Source organism: Chrysochloris asiatica, unplaced genomic scaffold (genome assembly GCF_000296735.1).
Source record: "Chrysochloris asiatica unplaced genomic scaffold, ChrAsi1.0 scaffold00169, whole genome shotgun sequence".
NCBI classification, from domain to species: Eukaryota; Metazoa; Chordata; class Mammalia; order Afrosoricida; family Chrysochloridae; genus Chrysochloris; species Chrysochloris asiatica.
Window position 1 is genome coordinate 4,475,749 of NW_006408687.1, and position 20,859 is coordinate 4,496,607.

Consider the following 20,859-nt stretch of genomic DNA (forward strand, 5'->3'; position numbering starts at 1 on the left):
AATCACTGGAAGATTTATCATGTTTGGTGAGATGATCTGGGCTGGTTCTGTTGTATCTAAGTTTACCTTGAGCCAGAGCCAACTTGACAGCATCTAACAGCAAACGACACAGAGAGAAGCAGCACTGATTTATTTCCTGAACAGATTCTTTCTCTTGTAGGTGGAGACCTCAACACACAAGAAAAGGCATTCACTTGGGAGACAACTTGAAAGAATTCACAGGATTTGAATCCAGAGCGTAGTTGTCCAAAAGGAGGTATTATATTTGGCTATCATTGGTTGATAAATATGGTCTGGTATTTCCTGGCTGATTCTTTACCCGCACACCACATGCCCTGATCTCTGTGGTCCACTGTGCAGATGCAAATTACCTGAATCAGGTTGTGGGTGACTCACCGCCCCCCTTTTAAAGCTGCATTGAGTTCAGCCCAGTGACTGCTGGGGTAGACGCCATGGCTGGCAGACTCTGCTTTTCCTGTTGGTTCCTTGTCTGCTGTTTGGTGGTAACTGGGTCAGAAGGTAAGGGGTTTCTTTTATTCATGTGTGTCTACCAATTAATAAGTCATGGGAATGCAGCTCCATGATTAGACAGTCCTATAAATTAGGTCTATTTCCATCAACTGCCTTCAGCCTGCTGAGTAAAGAGGAAGAGGCTGAGTTTTATCATCTGAAGACTTTGGTTGCAGTCTCAGCTCTAGCTCCATGACTGTAGACATCATTCTTCTCATATGTGAAGTCACAATATTCATTAAAGTGGGGGCCATGAGGACCAAGTAAGTATCATGCATGGGGGTGAAAAAAAACCTTCAAATTTATTTTAAAACAAATACTAATGTTTATCCATACACAGATAATGATTTCTATCTTGAATAATAACAGTGTTCAACTCTTATATCTTCCCAGCACATAGTAATAGTGACAAGGCAAATATGTGGGCTCTGCTGGTTCACTGCTCTAATTGCATCTGGTCAGCTGTGTCTTCATATCACTATTAAGATGATGAACACAGGTTTTGATTTCTGTATTTAGGATTATATTATATTTAGGATTATATTAGGATTCTCTTTAAGAGTTGTAATTTGCCACAGTTCTTCTTCTCTTTCCTTTTTCCCCACTACAAAATCTCCCAATGGCCTGAGTCTTAGAGTTGGTTTGCAAACCACTGGGAAAAGTTAAAGCAAAGTAAGGAAGGGAAAGGTAGTGGGTGATAAAGGAAAAGACCAAAAATGAAGAGAAATCTTGGGGGGGCCTGATCCTATCTAGCTTTTCTACTATAAAATTCATTCCAAAATTAAATGCCATTCAAGGAGCAGAAATCTTGGAGTCTGAGCTCGTCCCTCCTCTTGCACACCTCTGGGAGCTTTGCAAGGGTTCATCTAGATCCTATTCATCCCAAAACAAGATTCCAGAAAGCGCACATCAGAATAGAGAGGTAGAGGCATCAGAATCGTTCATGAGACAACCAGAGATCATTTTATTCAACCCCTGCATCAGCTCTGAAAATCACAGATCATAAATAATACCTGCTCCACAATCATCGGGCTTCTGGTGTGACACTTAGGATCAGCACTGGACTGTGAACCCAAGGTCAGCAATTCAAACCCACCAGCTGCTCCTTGGAAGCCCTATACAGGGTCACTATGAGTTGGAACTGACTTGACAGCATTTAACCATAACAACCTCAATTATCACCTGCTAACACAGCCATCTAAAAGTGCACCATAAAGTAGAACTAGCTACCTTCTTCCCCAGAAGAGACCAACTCTTCAAAAAGCTTTGTAAATAATAGTTTACCCATTATAATGAGATTGTTGGGTGCTGGCAGTGGATTTCAACTCATATATGCCGGAGTAGCACCGCCCTATCATGGGTATTTTTTTTTACTGTAATCAAGTCTTTTCTCCCATTGAGCAGTTTGGTGGGTTTGAACTGCCAACCTTTGTGTTAGCAGCCAACACTTAACCATTTGTGTGACCAAGGCTCCTTATGATGAGCTTAGAGGTTTCTTTTACTCCCATATAAAGAAACACTCATTGAAACATGGGGTTTGCTTTGTAAATTTGGTTTACTCCCTCCTCCACCTCTCACATTGGCCTCGAAGTCCTTCCAAAATGGCGTCACTCTAACCCAGCAGCCGGAGTTCTAATTCATCGCTCACTTGCTCATATTCCTGGGTCTGCCAAACATTGGTGGATCTCCAAACTCACCCTATTCTTCTTTCTTCCATGGCAGCAGCTGCTGCTGGCAGCCCCGCCCACCTCCTGCTTTCATCTCAGTTTATTGCAATTTTGCTTCAATCACGGCATTTAAATGCTACTATAAGATTGCCTTCACAAGCCCGTGTCAAGACACGTCATTTTAAAATTGCAATCTCTGTATTGGGCACTTTTGAATTCTTAGAGCAATTTGTACATTACCCATAGCATTTATTGTATGCAGCTCTGTATTAGATTCATACGTGTGCTGCATGTTTCCTACTCCAGAAAGCAGGCATCACATTTGCCTGGGTACCTGACGCTATCACAGTGATGTTGATGAAATGGCTTCCCTTATAGCACAGAATGGAAAAGCTCTTCTGCAATGCTGTCTGGGTTCCAAATTCCTCATTTGTAAAATCAGAGATGTGACCAAATCTATCCAGTCGTTCTGGGAGTCTACAAAGCTAATGATGCTGCAATTAATGTGAGTCAATTAATCATAGGACTTAAATTTCTTTCTAGTGCACCTGTGAAAGCACATGAGAAATTTGCAATGACTGTGTGCCATGAAAAGGAAGAAGTGCTTATTTATATTATCAAGTATAAAGCTTGCTTCTTTTAAAATCAGTACCGTTCACTACAAACCAGCTATTGTCTGCCCAAATAACCACAGAGTACAGATCATTATAAAAAAAGATTTTCTCATCATCACCTTTTTTTTTTTTAAGTACTAGTTGTTGGTATAATATGAATTTCATGTCTAGACTATAATAAACCCATTTAAAATTGATATCCAAATCCTAAGCAATAGTTTGGTTTGACTTTTTATTATACTATAAATTTCAATGTGAATTATTATTGCAAATCTTCTGGAGCTAGAATTAAATTCTCTCTGAGCTCTACAAAAATATACACAGAGAACATTCAATATCTCCTTACCATTCATTTAATTCATCAAATATTTACAAAGCAACACTAAATAGCAGGGACTGCTCTAGTTACAGGAATCCCTAGGTAGCACAAACAATTAGGCACTCAGTTACTAACCCAAAGGCTGGTGGTTCAAATCTACCCAAAGGCACCTCAGGAGAAAGCCTAAAGATCAGCTTCCAAAAGACCATAGTCACTGAAAAATCTATGGAGCACAGTTCTACTCTGACACAAATGGGGGTGCCATGAGTCGGAAGTAACATGATGGCAACTAGTTAGTCCAGCTACTAGGGACATCGTAGTGACCAACCATCAACAATCCCAGTTCTCATGGAAGCTCTATTTTAATAACATCTGGACCCTTTCAGCCAGAGGCCCTAATAGCATAGTGGGTTATACCTTAGGCTGCTAACCACAAGGTCAGCAGTTTGAATCCACCAGCCGCTCCAAGGGAGAAAGATTCAGTCTCAGAAACACTATACAGGGTCGCTATGAATTGGAACTCAGTCAACAGCCCACCACCACCCTGTAGTCTTATCTTTAGTGCACAGATTTCACTATAAAATATGGGTGTTAAAAAATAAAGTTTATGCTACTGGAATTGTTTGATAATATTAAAGATTGATAATAGCAATAACTAACTCCTAATAAATGTGTACAATGTGTTGGGCAACATTCTAAGCACTTTTAATATCTTGTTGTTGTTAAGTGCCATCGAGTCAGTTCCGACTGATAGTGACCCTGTATAGAGTTTCTGAGGGGTGGCTGGTGAGCTTGAATTGCCAACCTTGTGATTCAAACTGACCTTGCAGTCCAGAGCATGAACCCGCAGCGCCACACCAGGACTTCACTTATGTATTAGTCACAAACAGAAACTATGAAATAGTAGCTTGTGAATGGACTGTGAAACACAAGATCAGCCATTTCAGTTCAACAGCCATTCTACAGGAGAAGGATGAGGACCTCTGCTCCCACAAAAGATGTAAAGCCTTGGAAACTTTATACAGGGTCGCTATAAGTAGAAACCGACTCCATGGCACTTAACAGCAACAACAGCCTGTCTATGGTCACACAGTTATTAAATGGCAGAGCTCAGACAACCTGACTCTAGAGTTTATGCTTTTAAAGATTATGCTCTTCTGTCTCTCAAAATGTTTTAAATCTGCCTTTAAATAGTTGACCTACTTTTGTTTTACTAAGCTTCCATTAGAGCTCTATCTCTGTGCCTTTGGTATGTTTCATATTGGGAAATAGTTGCTTATTAATAATGGCATTATCCCAAAAAGGGAGGAACATAGTAGCTTTTGCAATTATAGAAACTGAGATTTCCCTTAGTCAATTCAATTCTACTGTAGGTACTACATAAGAGTGTAGGCATTGTGCTGAGAATGAGACGACAAAGGACATTTCCATGAGCAAGAATGTATCTACTGAATAGTAGGTATATGGCTGATGAGAAAATGAAAATGGATTACAAATGTGCTACAGAAGCAAATTGCAAGAGGCCCTACCCAGCATCAGGGGATAGGAAGCATCAGGGAAGACTGTCCTGAAGAAATGAGACCTGGAAGCTGAATAGGAGTTAGTCAGGCAAAGTGGGTTGGAAAGGATGCACTAGACAACTGGAACCAGCTTTTTACAACACAGAGCCATTGGTGATTTTTGCTAAAGTAACTTTGTGGAAAAGAGGAAGAGGCAGAATCAAATTCCAATGAATTAACTAGGTGTGGGGGAAAAAATGGAGTCTATATTTGTAGACTTCTTTTTGGAAAGAGAGAATAGGAAACAAAGAAATTCAAGATGAAGCACATCATATTTCTCTCTGAAATAAAAAGTTAGGTAATCTATTTGGAAGGATGTAAGGATTTTGAAGGTGCATCCAAGAGGGTAATGAAGCTTTACAAGGAAATAGTATGAGAATAGAACAGAGCAAGGATAAGCAAAAGAACTTGTTGTTATTGTTGTTAAGTGCTGTCAAGTTGGTTTCCAAACCCTGTATAGGGTTTCCGAGGAGTAGCTGGTGAGCTTGAACCACCAACCTTGCAGTTCAAACGACTTTGCAGTCCAATGTATTAACCCACAGCATCATACCAGGTCTCCTTGTTGTTGTTGTTGTTAAGTGCCGTCGAGTCGGTTCCGACCCATAGCGACCCTGTACAGGGTTTCCGAGGGTGTAAATCCTTACGGGAGTAGAAAGCCTCATCTTTCTCCCACCGAGTGGCTGGTAGTTTCGAACCGCTGACCTTAAGGTTTGCAGCCCGATTCGTAACCACTACGTCCTGAAAAGTATTAATTCAGCCTTCAATAGGGGTTGCACCTCAATGTAAAGAAAACAAAATCTTCACCACTGGAGCAATAAATAATATCATGTTAAATGGAGAAAACATTGAAGTTGTCAAAGACTTCATTTTGCTTGGATCCACTATCAACACTCATGAAAGCAGCAGTCAAGAAACCAAATGACGTATTGCATCAGGCAAATCTGTTCACAAGACTTCTACAAATCGTTCAACAGCAAAGATGTCAGTTTAAGGACTTTAAGGACTAAGGTGTACTTTACCCAAGCCATGGTATTTTCCATATATACCTCATATGCATGTGAAAGATGGTCAATGAATAAGGAAGACTGTAGAAGAATTGCTGCATTTGAATTATAGTGTTGGAAAAGAATATTGAAAGTACCATGGACTGCCAGAAGAATGAACAACTTTGTGTTGGAAGAAGTACAGTCAGAATGCTCCTTGGAAGCCAGGATGATGAGACTTCATGTCTCATACTTCAGACACGTTATCAGGAGGGACCAGTCCTTGGAGAAGGGCACGATATGTAGTAAAGTGGAGAGTCATCAAAAAAGAGAAAGATCCCCAAGGAGATGGATTGACATCATGGTAGGAGCACTGGCCTTAGGTCTAACAACTGTGAGGATGGCATAGGATAGGGCAAAGTTTCATTCTGTTGTGCATAAGGTTACTATGAGTTGGAACTAACTTGTCAACACCTAAGCAGCAACAACAACAATCAATTCAGCCAAAAGTAGAGACAATGAATGGCGTGAACCTACTCAGATGGATAGCCTTAACTTTGCAAGATGTGATGGGTTTCCAACTCAGCCTCTACAGTTTCCAGTTTAGAACACTACCAAACTCTTTTAGGACGGCTGATAAATGCCTACAGGACACTTCACTCTATGGTAAGTCTCAGCCTGAAGGCACTCGGCTCTAGCTCTGTGGGTCAGAAAACCTTAATATTGTTAGGCACACAAGCGGTGGCAGCAAACCTAGCACTTCAGTTACATATGTGGAGGCAGCCCACTCTGCAAACAAGCCTCCTGCTCTAAGTCACTCAACTTGACCTGCCTCATGGGCTGGGAGGCCCACTACTCTGGCTTGTCCTCTGGTTCTTTGGTTCTGCTCCTCTGCCATTCTCTGGTGTCAGGGATTTCTGTCCCGGGTCAAGGAGGTTAAATGCACAGGATCTAAAGGATACACTCCACTCATGACTCTTCTTCTTTGATGGTAGTGCAATCTCCCCTCCTGTTTCTGAGCCGATTCATGGTAGAGTTCCAATTTTTTACAATTACTATTAGCTCTGTTAACATCCACAGCTGAATCATGTCCTCCTATCAGCATCTTCTCCCACCTTCTCTTACCCAGACCCAGCAGGGCAAAATGTTCTTTGGTGAGAGGTACAAATAATGACTAGAAGAGATATTAAATAAGTTATGACATCACATCCTCCAATAAATTCCCTGGAGTAGAATTGCTGGGTCAAAATGTGTGTCTGGTACAACGCTGTAGGATAAGCACTGGACTGCTAACTGCCAAGTCAGCAGTTCAAACCCACCAGCCACCCTTCAGAAATCCTACACAAGGTCAGAACCAACTCCACAGCACTTAACAGCAACAACCAACATCCTAAGACAAGTGCGGTGACTCCATAGAATAACACTGGACTTCGAACCACAAGGTTAGCAGTTTGAGCCCACCAGCCACTGTTAGGGAAAAACATGAGACTTTCTGCTCCTGGAAAGATTTTAAAAGTTTCAGGAACCCTATACAGGGTCACTGTGACCCAGAACCAACTCCACATCACTTAACAACAACAACAACAATCCTAAAGTATCATCCTTCTGATTCTGTTGTTGTTGCTGTTGTTAAGTGCCACCAAGTCAGTTCTGACTTAATGTGACCCTGTATAGGGTTTCCAAGGAGTGGCTGATGAGTTTGAACCACCAACCTTGTGGCTTAAACCAGCCTTGTTGTCCAGGGCTTTATCCCACACCAGTGAGATCTAGTTTCTAACCTGCATTTTCCTCCCTACAGGGCAAGAAGTCACACCCCGTGGAGGCTCACAAAACAATGGGGATTCTACTGACTGCCAGATCTTTACACTTACCCCTCCTCCTATCACAAGGAATCTGGTGACAAACATTCAGCCCATCCCAAGGACACCCAAGTGTCCTTTCCACTTTTTTCCACAGAGGAAGCCCAGAATCCACTTCAGGTTCCCACACAGACATTTCCTCCTTCCAAAGTGCAAACACCGTTTCCAGAAACGGCCAGTTGTTTGGCCACTTGGTCGCCACACTTCTCATTATCAATATTTCCCCAGAAGATATCTCCAGAGAGGAAGTTCATCATCCGAGGAAAACTAAAAGAAAAAAGAAGTCCCGAACTGAAGCAATAGAAACCAATGCCACAGGAAAAAATAGTAAAGGATTTCTGTTATCTCTTTCCAAACTAAAACTACTGGTTGTTAAGTGCCATCAATTCGGTTCCAACCCATAGTGACCCTGTATAGGGTTTCCAAGGAGTGACTGGTGAGCTTGAGCCGCAGATCTTGTGATTCAAATGACTTTGCAGTCCAGCGCATTAATCCATAGCACCACACCAGGACTCCGTATTTGAAGATTAAGTATCATAAAATCCACTGACTAAATTTTTCTCATTGTCAGCAGTGAAGATACTGGTTTATTCATGTTCTGTATCATAGCGACAGTGACTATATTGTTCTTATCTCCAACTTTTTGTGATTTCAGGATATTTATGTAAATAAAATCTTTAAATAGATGACTCTAATAATTACAAATCATATTGAGATGCCAGAGTTATCAATCTTTCCTTCTAAACTGGAGTGAAGAACATTTAAGTAAAGATCGATATAAATCAAACAAGGACACTAATAACATGCTTTTCTACTCTTTGGAAAATTTACAGAACAAGATGCATTTACAAAGTGAAAGTTAACAATAAAAACTACACTAAGTAAAATTGTGGTGAGTCTGGCTGTAGGTAATAATTCAAAGAAGCTATAGACTGAATTGTTGTTAATTGCCATCAAGTCAGTTACAGTTCACAGTATACTGCTCCATAGGGTTTTCAAGACTGGGGTCATCAGAAGCAGATTAACAGGCATTACTTCCAAATTGCCTCTGGTTGAGTTTGAACTATCAACTTTCAGTTACTAGACCGACACTTTATGCCACCCAAAGACTCCTACAAAGTAAACTATCTAACCCAAACAACTTTGGCTCTAATTGTAATATCTAAATTTATTTTAATGTTAACTAATACATAGACTCCTGGTGTGGAGCTATAGGTTCAGCACTGGACCATGAACCACAAGGTCATTAGTTCAAACCCACAGCTGCTCCTCAGAAAACCTATACAGGGGCACTATGAGTTGGAACAACAACAGCAGTACAAATTAGTTTCATGGGTTTCTCACTGTCTCCTATTGCTGTCATATAGATACTAAGTAAAGTTATATATAGAGTCCTGGTGTGGCACTGTAGGATAAGCACTGGCTGCTAACCACAAGGTTAGCAGTTCAAACCTGCCGATCACTCCTTGGAAACCTATACAGGGGTGCTGTGAGCCGGAACTGACTTGAACAACAACAATTAATCAAAAGATTGATGGTTTGAATACATTTAGCAGCTCTGAGGAAGAAAACCCTGGCAATCTACCTTGTTCTATAAGATCACTCCATCGGAAACCCAGTGGACTGCAATTCTTCTCTGCATTATTGTTACTGTTGTTGTTAAGTGTCTTTGAGTCAGTTCTGACTCGTAGTTACCTGTGACTATAGGGTTTCCTAGGAATGGCTGGTGGGTTTGCAATTCAAATCCACCTTGCAGTCCAGTGCATTATCCTACAGTGCCATACCATGCATGACTCTGCATTATGGATCACCAATAAAAAAAAGGGGGGGGGGCGGCAATAGAGACATGAGACGTAGGAATAGGTGCCTATGAAAAGGAGAGAATAAAATAAAATCTTCATTCTGTTCTTCCTTGCTAGATTAAAAGAGAAAAAAAAAAAAAAAAAGACAAATTTATTTACTCACTTCATGCTGTTGTTAGATGCTGTTAGGTAGGTTCCAACTCATAGCAACCCTACGTACAACAGTGAAACACTGACCAGTCCTGTCCAATCCTTATAATCATTTCTGTGTCTTAACCCATTGTTGCAGTTACTGTATTAATCCATCTCACTGAGAGTCTATTTATCACTGACCCTACCTTAGCAAGAGTCCTGGTGTGGCACAATCGGATAAGCACTCCACCGCAAGGTGGGTTTGAACCACAACGCTGGCAGTTCAAACTTACCAGCCGCTCCTCAGAAACCCTATACGGGGTCGCTGAGTCAGAGCTGACTCTACAGCACTTAACAATAATGACTTTAATAAGCATGGTGTTCTTCTACAAGTCTTTGATTTTAATAAGCATGGTATTCTTCTACAAGTCTTTGATCTTCATCAGTAAGTATTTGTCCTCTTCTCTTTCAGTAAGCTAGGTTGTATCATCTGTATATCGCAGGTTTTTAATGACTTTCTCTAATCCTGATGCCACATTTTTCTTCATATAATCCAGCTTCTCAGATTATCAGCTCAGCTAAGAAATTGAATAAGTATGGTAAGAGGATACAACCCAGTGCACAACTTCCCTTATTTTAAATTATTCAGTATCCTGTTTCTCTAAAGACCGCTTGGTCTATGTACAGTTTCTTCATGAGCACAATTAAGTATTCTGTATTACCCATTCTCCCCTATGTTACTCATAGTTTGTTATGACTCACATAGTCCAATGCCTTCACATAATCAATAAAGCACAAGTAAATGTCATTCTGCTATTCTCTTCTTTCTGCCAAGATCCATGTGACATCAGCAATGATACCCCCATTTCCATGTCCTCTTCTGAATCTGGCTTGAGTTTCTGGCAGTTCCCTTGTTGATGTACTGTTACAAACATTTCTAAACTATCTTCAGCAAAATTTTACTGCATGTTGTATTAAGTAGGATTCTGTGTCAGCTTGACTAGGCCAGGATTTCCAGAGGTTTCAGAGTTGAAATTTGCTTATTCCCATGGTGGTTGTTGTTAAGTGCCATCAAGTCAATTCTGATTCATAGGGTTTCCAAGGAGTCGGTGGTGAGCTTGAACCACCAACCATGCAGTTCACAATGACATTGCAGTCCAGGGCACTAGTCTACAACACCACACCAGGACTCCATTATTCCCATGGTATAGATAGCTCTATGATGTATGGCTATGAGCAGCCAATCAATTAAAGGGATGCTTTCTTCAGCTGGAGACCTGGGACTCTGCAATTGTAAGCTATTTCCTTGATAATAAACTTCTCCACACACATATGTACGTTTCACTGGTTTTGCTTCACTAGAAAACCCAGCCTAAGACATATGTGATATCAATGATGTTGTTCAATGGTTTCTGCATTCCATTCGGTGACCATTTTATTTTTGACAACTTCCAATTTTCCTAGATCCATACTTCATACATTTCATATTCTGATTTTAAATGGATATTTGCAGCTGTTTCTTCTCATTTTGAGTTGTGCCTCATCAGCAAGTAAAGGTCCTGAAAGCTTAACTCCATCCACATCATTATTGTCAATTCTACTTTCAGGAGGCAGCTCTTGCCCAGTCTTATCTTTGGCACTATACATGTCAATGTATTTCTGTGATTCGTAAGGTTTTCAGTGACTAAACATTCAGATGTGGTCCAGCCTCTCCTTCTTCCTAGTCTGTCTTTGTCTGAAAGCTCCACTGAAACCTGTCCACCATGGGTGACCCTGCTGGTATTTATAGCACCAGTGGCATAGCTTTCAGTATCACAGCAACACGCAAGCCACCACAGTACAACAAACTGATAGACAAAGGGCGGTGGAAATTTATGGCAGGTGTAAACTGGTCAGTAGCAAATTAACGACTTGGAAGAAGTGCAGCCAGAGTGATCCTTGGAGGTCAGGATGGCCAAACTTCATCTCTCATACCTCGGACATATTGTTGGAGAAGGATCTCAAGTTTGGTAAGGTGGAAGGTCAGAAAAAAAGAGGAAGACCCCCAGTGAGATGGATTGGCAATATGGCACCATCAATGGGCTCAAGCGTGGCAACAATTATGAGGTTGGCCCAGGACTGGGCAGTGTTTCATTCTGTTGTATACAGGGTTGCTATGAGTCAGCACCGACTCAATGGCACCTAACAACAACAACAACGTAGAAGAGACATCACAAACAAATGGTTTCATCTGAAGCTTCTTGATACAGACATATACATGACCTGGCCTCCCATGCTATTCACACCACTCCTCTCAATGACCTCATTTCACACTCTCTCACTCCCCTTGAGACACATTGGCCTCCTCACTGTTTCTCACACCAATCACACTTCTGTAGCCAAATTCTGTGCCTTTGCTGTTACCTCTGTCTTAAATGCTCTTCCCAGCTAGCCACATGGCGTCCTACCTAATTACTTTCACCACCATCACCATTGATTGCCCTGGAGTCAATTCCAACTCATGGCAACCCCACATATGTCAGAGTAGAACTGTGCTCCATAAGATTTTCAGACATGGAGTTTTCAGAAATAGATGACCAGATCTTTCTTTCTTTTTAAAGATTTTATTGTGAATTGAGTGATAGTTTACATGGGGAACATCAGTTTGTTTCATTGCAGTGATTACAATCCCATGCATGTTTCATCATTCAACAATATTTACTTCTGTTTCCTCTGATGTTTGTTTGCTTTTTTTTTGGATGTGCACCAAAACACTCAGGAATATACAATCATTCAAACAGCCAATAGGCACACCCTGGCCCCCGGCCATCAGTACACATGACCGCTCCCTCCATGAGTCTAGTATCTTCAGCTGTTCCATCTCTCCATGTCATCATCTCTGCCTCCATCTCCAGCATCGCCACTTCTCTGGGGAGGGTCCCACACTCCATTCCCACTCATCTCCCTTGATGGTCCCAGGGTCCTCCGCTCCGGGATTGTAACAGATCGTTCTTTTGAAACACCTTCAGATGCTCCGGAACCACAAACATTTTGGTTAGCAGCAGTCTAGTGTAAATCCTGCCGCTCATCTGCCAATTTATTGTACTGTGGTGGCTTGAGTGTTGCTATGGGGGCATGTTACCCGTATTTAAAAAACCAGCAGGGTCACTAATGGTGGACAGGTTTCAGCTGAGCTTCCAGAAAGACAGACTAAGAAGAAGAGATTGACTGCTCCTGAATATTTAGTCACATGAATATCAGTAGAACATTATCAGAGCCAGAATACTGAAAACTGAAACATGACAAATAGCACCAGAATACTGTCAGATACAGTGCTGGAAGATGAGTCCCACAGATTGGAAAGTACTCAAAATATGACTCAAAGTAGAGTTGATCATGATGACTCAAATGGAATAAAGCTTTCAGGACCTTCATTTGCTGATGGGGCAAAATTCAAAATAAGGAGAAACAGCTATAAACATGAATCTAGGAAAATTGGAAAATGCCCAAAAATGAAATGGAATACATAAAGATCGATATCCTAGGCATCAGTGAGCTGAAATGTACTGACACTGGCTGTTTTGAATCTGACAATCACATGGTTTACTGTGACAGAAATGACAAATTGAAGAGGAATAGTGTTGCATTCATAATCAAAAAGGACATCTTAAGATCTATCTTGAAGTACAACCTTATCTGTGATAGGAGAATAATCATACGCCTACAATGGAAACCAGTTAATACAACTATTATTCCAATTTATGCAACAACCATTAAAGCCTGTGATGAAGGATCTGAAGAAATCGACCAACTTCTTCAGTCTGAAATTGATCAAACATGCAATCAAGATGTATTGATAATTACTGAAGATTGGAATACAAAAGCTGGAAACAAAGAGGAAGGACCACTCATTGAAAAACATGGCCTTGATGATAGAAGCGCTGGATATTGCATTACAAAATTTTGTAAGACCAATGATTTCTTCATTGTAAATACCTTTTTTAACACAACATAAAAGAGAACTATACACATGGACCTCACCAGATGGTAATGGAAGGAATACATAGAGTCACTGTACCAAAAAGAAATAATGGTTGATGCTCAACCATTTCAAAAGGTAGCACATGATCAAGATCCAGTGATACTGAAGGAATAAGTCCAAAGGAGCCCTGAAGGCACTGACAAAGAACAAGGCTCAGGGAATTGATGGAATATAAATTGAAATCTTTCAACAAACTTATGCAGCATTGAGACACTCACTCATCTATGCCAAAAAATTTGGAAGACAGCTACCTGGCCAACTGATTGGAAAAGATCCATATTTGTTACCATTCCAAAGAGAAGTGACCCAATGGAATGCAAAAATTGTTGGGCAATATCATTAATATCACATGCTAGTAAAATTTTGCTATGAATAATTTTTAAATGGCTGCAGCAGTACATTTACAAGAAACTGACAGAGGTTCAAGCCTTATTCAGACAAGGACATGGAATGAGGGATGTCATTGCTAACGCTAGATGGATCTTGGCTGAAAGTAGAGAATACCAGAAAGATGTTTATCTGTGCTTTGCTGACTACACAAAGGTTGTTGATCATGTGGATCATGAAAAACTATGGACATTACAGAGAATGAGTATTCCAGATCACTTAATTGTGCTCATAAGTACATAGACTAAAAGGCAGTCATTCAAACAGAACAAGGGAAATGGTTTAAAATCAGAAAAGGTGTGTGCCAAGGTTGTATTCTTTATTCAATCTTATGCTGAGCATACTTATTCAATCTGTTTGCTGAGCAAATAATTAGAGAACCTGGATTATGTGAAGAAGAACATGGCATCAGAATTGGAGGAAGACTCATTAACAACCTGTGATATGCAGATGATATAATCTTGCTTGCTGAAAGTGAAGAGAACTTAAAATACTTACTGATGAAGATCAAAAACCACAGCCTTTGGTATGGGTTACATTGCATACCACTACCACCATCACAACTGAACAGAGAGCTATGGTGGCACAGTGGTTAAGTGCTCGGTTGTGAATCGAAAGGTTGGTGGTTCGAACCTACCTAGTGGCTCCATATAGTAATCTGCTCCATATAGATTTTTGCCTAGGAAATGTTATGGGACAGTTCTACTCTGTCCTACAGGGTCACTGTGAGTCACAGTAAACTCGATGACACACAACAAGAATATAAACTTGCACATTGGAATCAATCCCATTTTGCCTCCTCCTGAATGTCCTAGTCTTATTTTTTTTAAGCACATAAAAATATTTTTGTTATTGTTATCAAGATTTTTAATGAAAGCAATAAAGAAATACCAATATACATGCACTTAAAATGCTAATATTAGAATGACTGACATTATCAAGTGGTGCTAGGATATGAAATAACTGCAAAATTGTATATTGTCAGAGAAGGGGTAAAATGAGACAATCATAGGAAATCTGTTTCTTTTTACATAAATCGTTATCATTTATCCCAATAATTCTCCTAGGATTTACTGGGAAGAAAATAAAGTTAATGTCCACACAATGAAATTGTACACAGATGTTCATAAAGTCTTTGTTCTAAACAATTGATAAATACAAATGAACCAAATATTCAAAAACAGATGAGTGGTTAAGTCAGTTGTAAAATAGATATGTACAATGGAATACTACTTAACTAACAAACTAAGATTCAAAGGGTAATATGAAAAGGAAAAACAAAAGGAAGAAGCTATTGATGGATGCAAGAACTTGGGATGAATCTCAGGAGCAATATTTTAAGGGAAGGAAGTATAAATAAAATAGTACATGCTGTATGATTCCGTTTAGAAAAGTCAACTAATATATCATGATAAAGGAGATCTGAGAATGGAGGCATAGGGTCCCAAGGAACGACTCCATGATGGGAATGTGCTACTGCTTGATTGTGGTGATGGTTATATGTATAATTCAAATGAGTGTATGTTACTGTAATAAAATTGATAAAAATAGAATATGAGTTAAAAGTTCTGGTAAATCATATAGAATAAATATGATGTGCACATTTTTAGAAATTTATTTTTTTTTAATGTATTAAATTCATTACCAAATTTACACTGCCTCTATCTTTCTTTTCCATGAGAGACCTTCTTTAAATTTCTAGAAGTTTCTCATAGTTATTATCACATCACTATCAGTTCCCTATAGACCTGTGAAAGCAAATAGATGCTGAGTGGACAGAAGGGACATTTGATGTGTAAGGGACTATTCTGAGTCCTGTAAGTACACGAAAGCCTTCAACAACAGTCTGTGTCCACAGAAGAATGTATATTATGTTGGAACATTTGACCTTGACTGCAAAGAAGATAGTATGCAGAATTTTTAAATACAGTTGTGGAAAAATTCCATTATCTTTTAAGTCCATTTTCCCCTCAAACTTTTAGAAGCTCCCTTATGCTTTAAGGAGCCCTGGTAGTATAGTGGATTATGAGCAGGGCTGCTAACTGTGAGGTCAACAGTTCGAATCTACAGGTCACTTCTCGGGATAATGATGAGGCTTTCTGCTCCCATAAAGATTTACAGTCTTGGAAACCCTACATAGGGTCACTCTGAGTTGGAATGGACTCGATGGCACACAACTACCACCTCTACCACCATATGGTTTACCTTGTGCTTTACTAATTAGCATTTGCTGCTCAATAAATGCAGATGTACTTTCATAGACAATTGTTTTAGGATCTGCAAGAAAGAGATACTCTGTTTATTTACTCTGCTCCATTGGTCTATGTTTTGTCATGGACCAGTCCTGTGCTATTTTGATTACTGTGGCTACATCGTACATATGCTTTAAGATCAGGAAAGCATGACGCCTCCTACTTTGTTTTTCTTTCAATACGGCTTTGCTAATCAGGGTCTCTTTCTTTTTCGTATAAAGGTGGTGATTTTTCTGTTTCATAAACCTCTTTTTCCCATAGAAAAATAGAAAGCAAGGAAGCAGTAAAGAATGTTTTTATGTGCCATAAAGTGAATTCCAGCTCATAGTGGCTCTGTAGGCAGAACAGTACTGCCCCACAGGGTTTCCAAATCTGTGATCTTTACGAAAGCAGAATGCCACAGCTTTCTCCTGTGCAGTGGCTGGTGGATTCAAAATGCCCACCCTTTGGTTAACAACTGAGCGCTTACCTACTGTATTACTAGGACTACTAAAGTACAGAATACTGCTGGTCATACGATCTCCGATGATGCCTACCTATGTCTTGCAATATGAGGACAGACACTGAAGGTCCAAGAGTTGCAGCTGTGTTTTGTGTTCCAGGGATATTCAGAATCACTAGTCTTTCCAAAATGAATCCCAGTCTTTTGAGGCACAAGTATCTAAGTTCAGAATTTAATATTAAGCAAGCACTCTGGAGTCATAGGGAGTCCTGGTGCAGCACTGTGGGATAATGCACTGGACCACAAGGTCAGTTTGAATGATAAAATCAGCGATTCAAACTCACCAGCTGTTCCTCGGAAACCCTATACAGGGTCACTGTGAGTCCAACTCTAAGGCACTTAACAATTACAACAACTGGAGTAATAGAGAAAAGTGTTAGTTAAATGTCTGAGTGAAGTTCTAGACACTGGCTTTTAGAAAAAGCAAGACACTATTAAATTGGTAAGACTAAAAACCCACGCAAATTATTTTCCCCTTCACAACCATTTCCTAAAATGATAAAAGCAGAATGTGGCTGGAATCCCAGAAACCAAGAATTTGGCACCAAATTGGTTTAAACCTCCCACCTAATAAATTGTTGACCAGTGCATTTAAAAAGATATGAGGACTGTAGATAAGTGATTTTGTAACATGGTGAAAAGATTTTGTACTCAGAACTTTCATTCTCCCCCAAATTATCCCTGTCGCTATGAGTTGGTACCTACTCAATGGCACCTAACAACAACAACATCAAAGGACAACTGTTTTCTCTTTCATCCATCGACCCTAGGAGGAAGAAGGAATTCTTCTCCCAAGATTCAAGCAGAAGAATTGTGACCTGTCCACTTAACTCAAGAACCCAAATATAATTTATCCATTCTGTGGATGACTTGAATTTTCATGTACAAAATAATTTTTTATTCACAATGTATTTTGAGCCAAACTGCTATTTGACACTCTTTTCAGGTGTAGTTAAGGAAAAACATCTGCAAAGAAGAGTCCCCAATATTCAAGCTAAAAATCTACTTTATCTTTTGTTTTTTAAGACTTCCAATGTCCTTTGCCACCACTTGTCTTTCAGTTTGTTAGACTACAGTGGCTTGTGTATTGCTCTAATGTTAGAAGCTATGCCACTGGTATTTCAAACAGCAGCAGGTTTCAACAGACCTTCCAGAGTAAGAAAAAATAGGAAACTAGGCCTGGTGTTCTACTTCTGAAAATCAGCCAGTGAAAATCTTTTGGTGCACAACAGAATGCTGTCCAATATGGTGCTAGAAGATGAATTCCCTAGGCTGAAATGGACTACACAAAATGGACTCAGACATACCCGTGATCATGAAAACAGTGCAGACCTGAATGCTTTGTTCTGTTATACATAAGCTGACCATAAGGCAGAGCTGACTCAATGGCAGTGAACAAAAAATATCCTTTTTTCACAGAAGGAATTAAATATATGAAAGGGGGGGAAAAAAGACATGAAATAATGTACAACCTGAGTTGTAATCAGGAGCATGCAAACTAAAACAAGCATATTTCCACCATCATATGGATCAAAATGAAAATGACTGATGATATCTAATGTGGTGGAGTGTGAAGAAATAGATCTTCTCATACACTGTTGATGGGAATGTACACTGGTAGCGCATTTTTTAGGGGTAATTTGGTGGCATCCGTCAAAATATTAAATGATGCATACCTCTTAACAATTCTACATGTCCATGTGTCATGAGCATTGTATAGTTAACCCTGGAACAATATGGGGGTTAGGGGTGCCAACTTCCTGCACAGTCAAAAATCCACGTCTAACTTTTGATTCCCTCAAACCTTGACTACTATTAGTCTACTGTTGACCAGAAGTCTCAAATTTTGTGTTGTGTGCTTCACATGCATATAAGCTGCATTTTCAGTATTAGATAAAAAAGTATTTCACAAAAAGTGCAAGGTTTTCATGCCTGCCGACAAAGCTGCGGCAAAGGCTTCACTCGTTTCCTTTCTTTTTTTACAATGCTTCTTATGCTGGATTCATTTATCTTGAAATGACTGGTGATCGCAGCTGCAGACCTCAATGGCTGGTGCATAGCTAGCAAGTCAACCTTTTCTTGTAACATCATGACTTTGCTTCTTGGAAGCACTTCTGGCATCGCTAGTGGCACTTTGTATGGGTCCTATGGTATTTTTCAGGGCTTACAGTATTGTACTAAACATGATTTAAAATATGTAAGAACTGTAAGACATCCCTTTTTACTACAAAATACAGTTTACTGGAGAGATGAACTGCCCACAAGGTGATGATTAGCATCACATGTCAATTTTTAAAAGCTCCAGTGTAAGTAGAACTGTGAAGTTCAAGCCCGCCCATACAGTTGTTCAATGGTTATCTGTATTTCCTCAATGTCTGTTCTACATCTCCCCTACTTTGTAGAAGTCACGTTGCTCCACTGATAGGCTGTCATTGGCCTAAGGCAAACAACATAATTCCATTTCCTTTGGCCATTAATTCAGGTTGGTGTTGTTGCTAAGTGCTGACTCATAGTGACCCTGTACAGCATCTCCAAGGAGCGGCTGGGGAGATTGAACCATCGACCTTGTGGTTCAAATCAACCTTTCTGCCCAGTGCTTATTCTACAGTGCCACACCAGGATTGCAGTTATAAAGGCAGGAAAACATTATTTCAGGCAAAGGAATTTAAAACAGGCCTAGGTTAGTCAGTCCCATGGCTATGGTGATTGATTTGGAGGTAAGCAGTTTCCAAATCTGGTCCAACGAGAGTGACGTGAAGGCACCAATTGTTCAGTGGTAGGAGTCTCCCCTTCCACGCAGGGGATCTGGGTTTGATTTCTGGGCAATGAACTTCATACCACAGACCACTCACCTGTTTGTGGAAGGCTGAATGTTGCTATGATGCTGACCAGGTTTCAAAAGACCTCCTAGACTATGGAGTAGGAAAAAAGGCCTGGGAATATACTTGCAAAATCAGCCTGTGAAACCCCTATGGGTCCCAGGGGTTGGAGCCACTACTGATTGTGGGCGTGGCACAGGACTGGGCCTTGGTTTGTTCCTTTGTGTATAGGGTAATCATGAATCTGGGGCTGACTGGATGACAACAAGAGTGAAGTAAAGTTGTGTTTGATGGCAAGGGAAGACTCGCCTCATCCTCTGTTAAGTGAATGTAAGTGAACAAGGAAGAAATGCAGTTCCAGGAGTCTAAGCTCACAGTTAATATTACCTGAACAAAAGACAAAACTGATTACAGATTTAAGTAATCATGACTATATATTTATTTCCAACAACATTCAAGGGAGTCCGGGTGTGGCGCTGTGGATTAATGTACTGCAAAGTCAGGTGGGTCGATATAAGTTGGAACCTGCCTCAATGGCATTGCATGACACTGAGTTTGATGCCTGACACTTCCTAATCCTGTGAAATGAGAATAACATTTCTATCTCGTAGATGTGTAACTATTGCTATATAAAAATCACTGAGGGCAGGCTTGTAGGATATACCCCTTGGTTGGTTGATGATGCATGGAGGTGATTGTAACTATGGCAATGAAACAATATACGATAGGATGAATGTAAAACTAATGTTTTTCTATGTAAACTATCACATAATTCACAATAAAGCATTAAAAAAATTTTTCTGTGCTAAACAACGTGGGACAGAAATAAGTAAATAAGATATGGCGCCTAGTTTTAGAGAGGCTTAAAACTTGGTTGGGGCAGAGACACTGAGTGACACTGTTCTTGCCTGTGTGCCCTCAGGATCAGACACTGTCTCTTCTGGAGGATCTAGGAGCAATTCAACAATGTCCAAAAAATGGATTTTCTACTTAAAAAAATATATATATATCAGTGAGGGAGACAGACAGGTATACAAATTTATAAACAAAACAAGTAGTGGTCCAAAGAAAAGGGTGGAAAAACAGACTGAGAAGGAAAGTAACCAGTCGAACCACTGTGGTTATGGGGGGGAGGGGTAGTTTAAAGTTCCACAGCAAGGTGAATGGAGAACGCTTTCTAAGTCTGGGAGCAGTGGGATTTACCTAAAGGGAAACTGGCATAAAAACCTGTCCTCCTGATTGATAGGGATTCTACCTTGGTCTAGAGATAAGAAAACACACTGATTTGAAATGTTTTTTTCCATGATTCATTCTTATATTAATTCATTTTGGCAGACAACACACTTAACACAATTAAGGAGCTTTCCCCACTTCTACAGCGGATGGCCCTATTTGTCAAACAGGACTAAAGCTATGCTTTGTGGGGAAACAAC

General features: G+C 40.1%; 1 protein-coding gene across 1 annotated transcript; it reads left to right on the top strand.

Moving 5' to 3' along the window:
- The first annotated feature begins 452 nt into the window (after nucleotides 1–452).
- Nucleotides 453–7,782, top strand: LOC102826943 (chromosome unknown open reading frame, human C4orf26). The gene is made up of 3 exons (XM_006871601.1): nucleotides 453–519; nucleotides 7,451–7,582; nucleotides 7,727–7,782. Exons 1-3 carry the CDS (start codon nucleotides 453–455, stop codon nucleotides 7,780–7,782), a joined length of 255 nt encoding a protein of 84 aa, XP_006871663.1.
- Nucleotides 7,783–20,859: the final 13,077 nt, after the last annotated feature.

What these genes read in the sequence shown, in the direction of transcription:
- LOC102826943 (XM_006871601.1), top strand. Translation starts at nt 453, where the DNA reads ATGGCTGGCAGACTCTGCTTTTCCTGTTGGTTCCTTGTCTGCTGTTTG. An exon ending in GGTGGTAACTGGGTCAGAAG is followed by an intron (nt 520 to 7,450) that starts GTAAGGGGTTTC and finishes TCCTCCCTACAG; the next exon opens with GGCAAGAAGTCACACCCCGT. An exon ending in GCCCATCCCAAGGACACCCA is followed by an intron (nt 7,583 to 7,726) that starts AGTGTCCTTTCC and finishes CTTCTCATTATC; the next exon opens with AATATTTCCCCAGAAGATAT.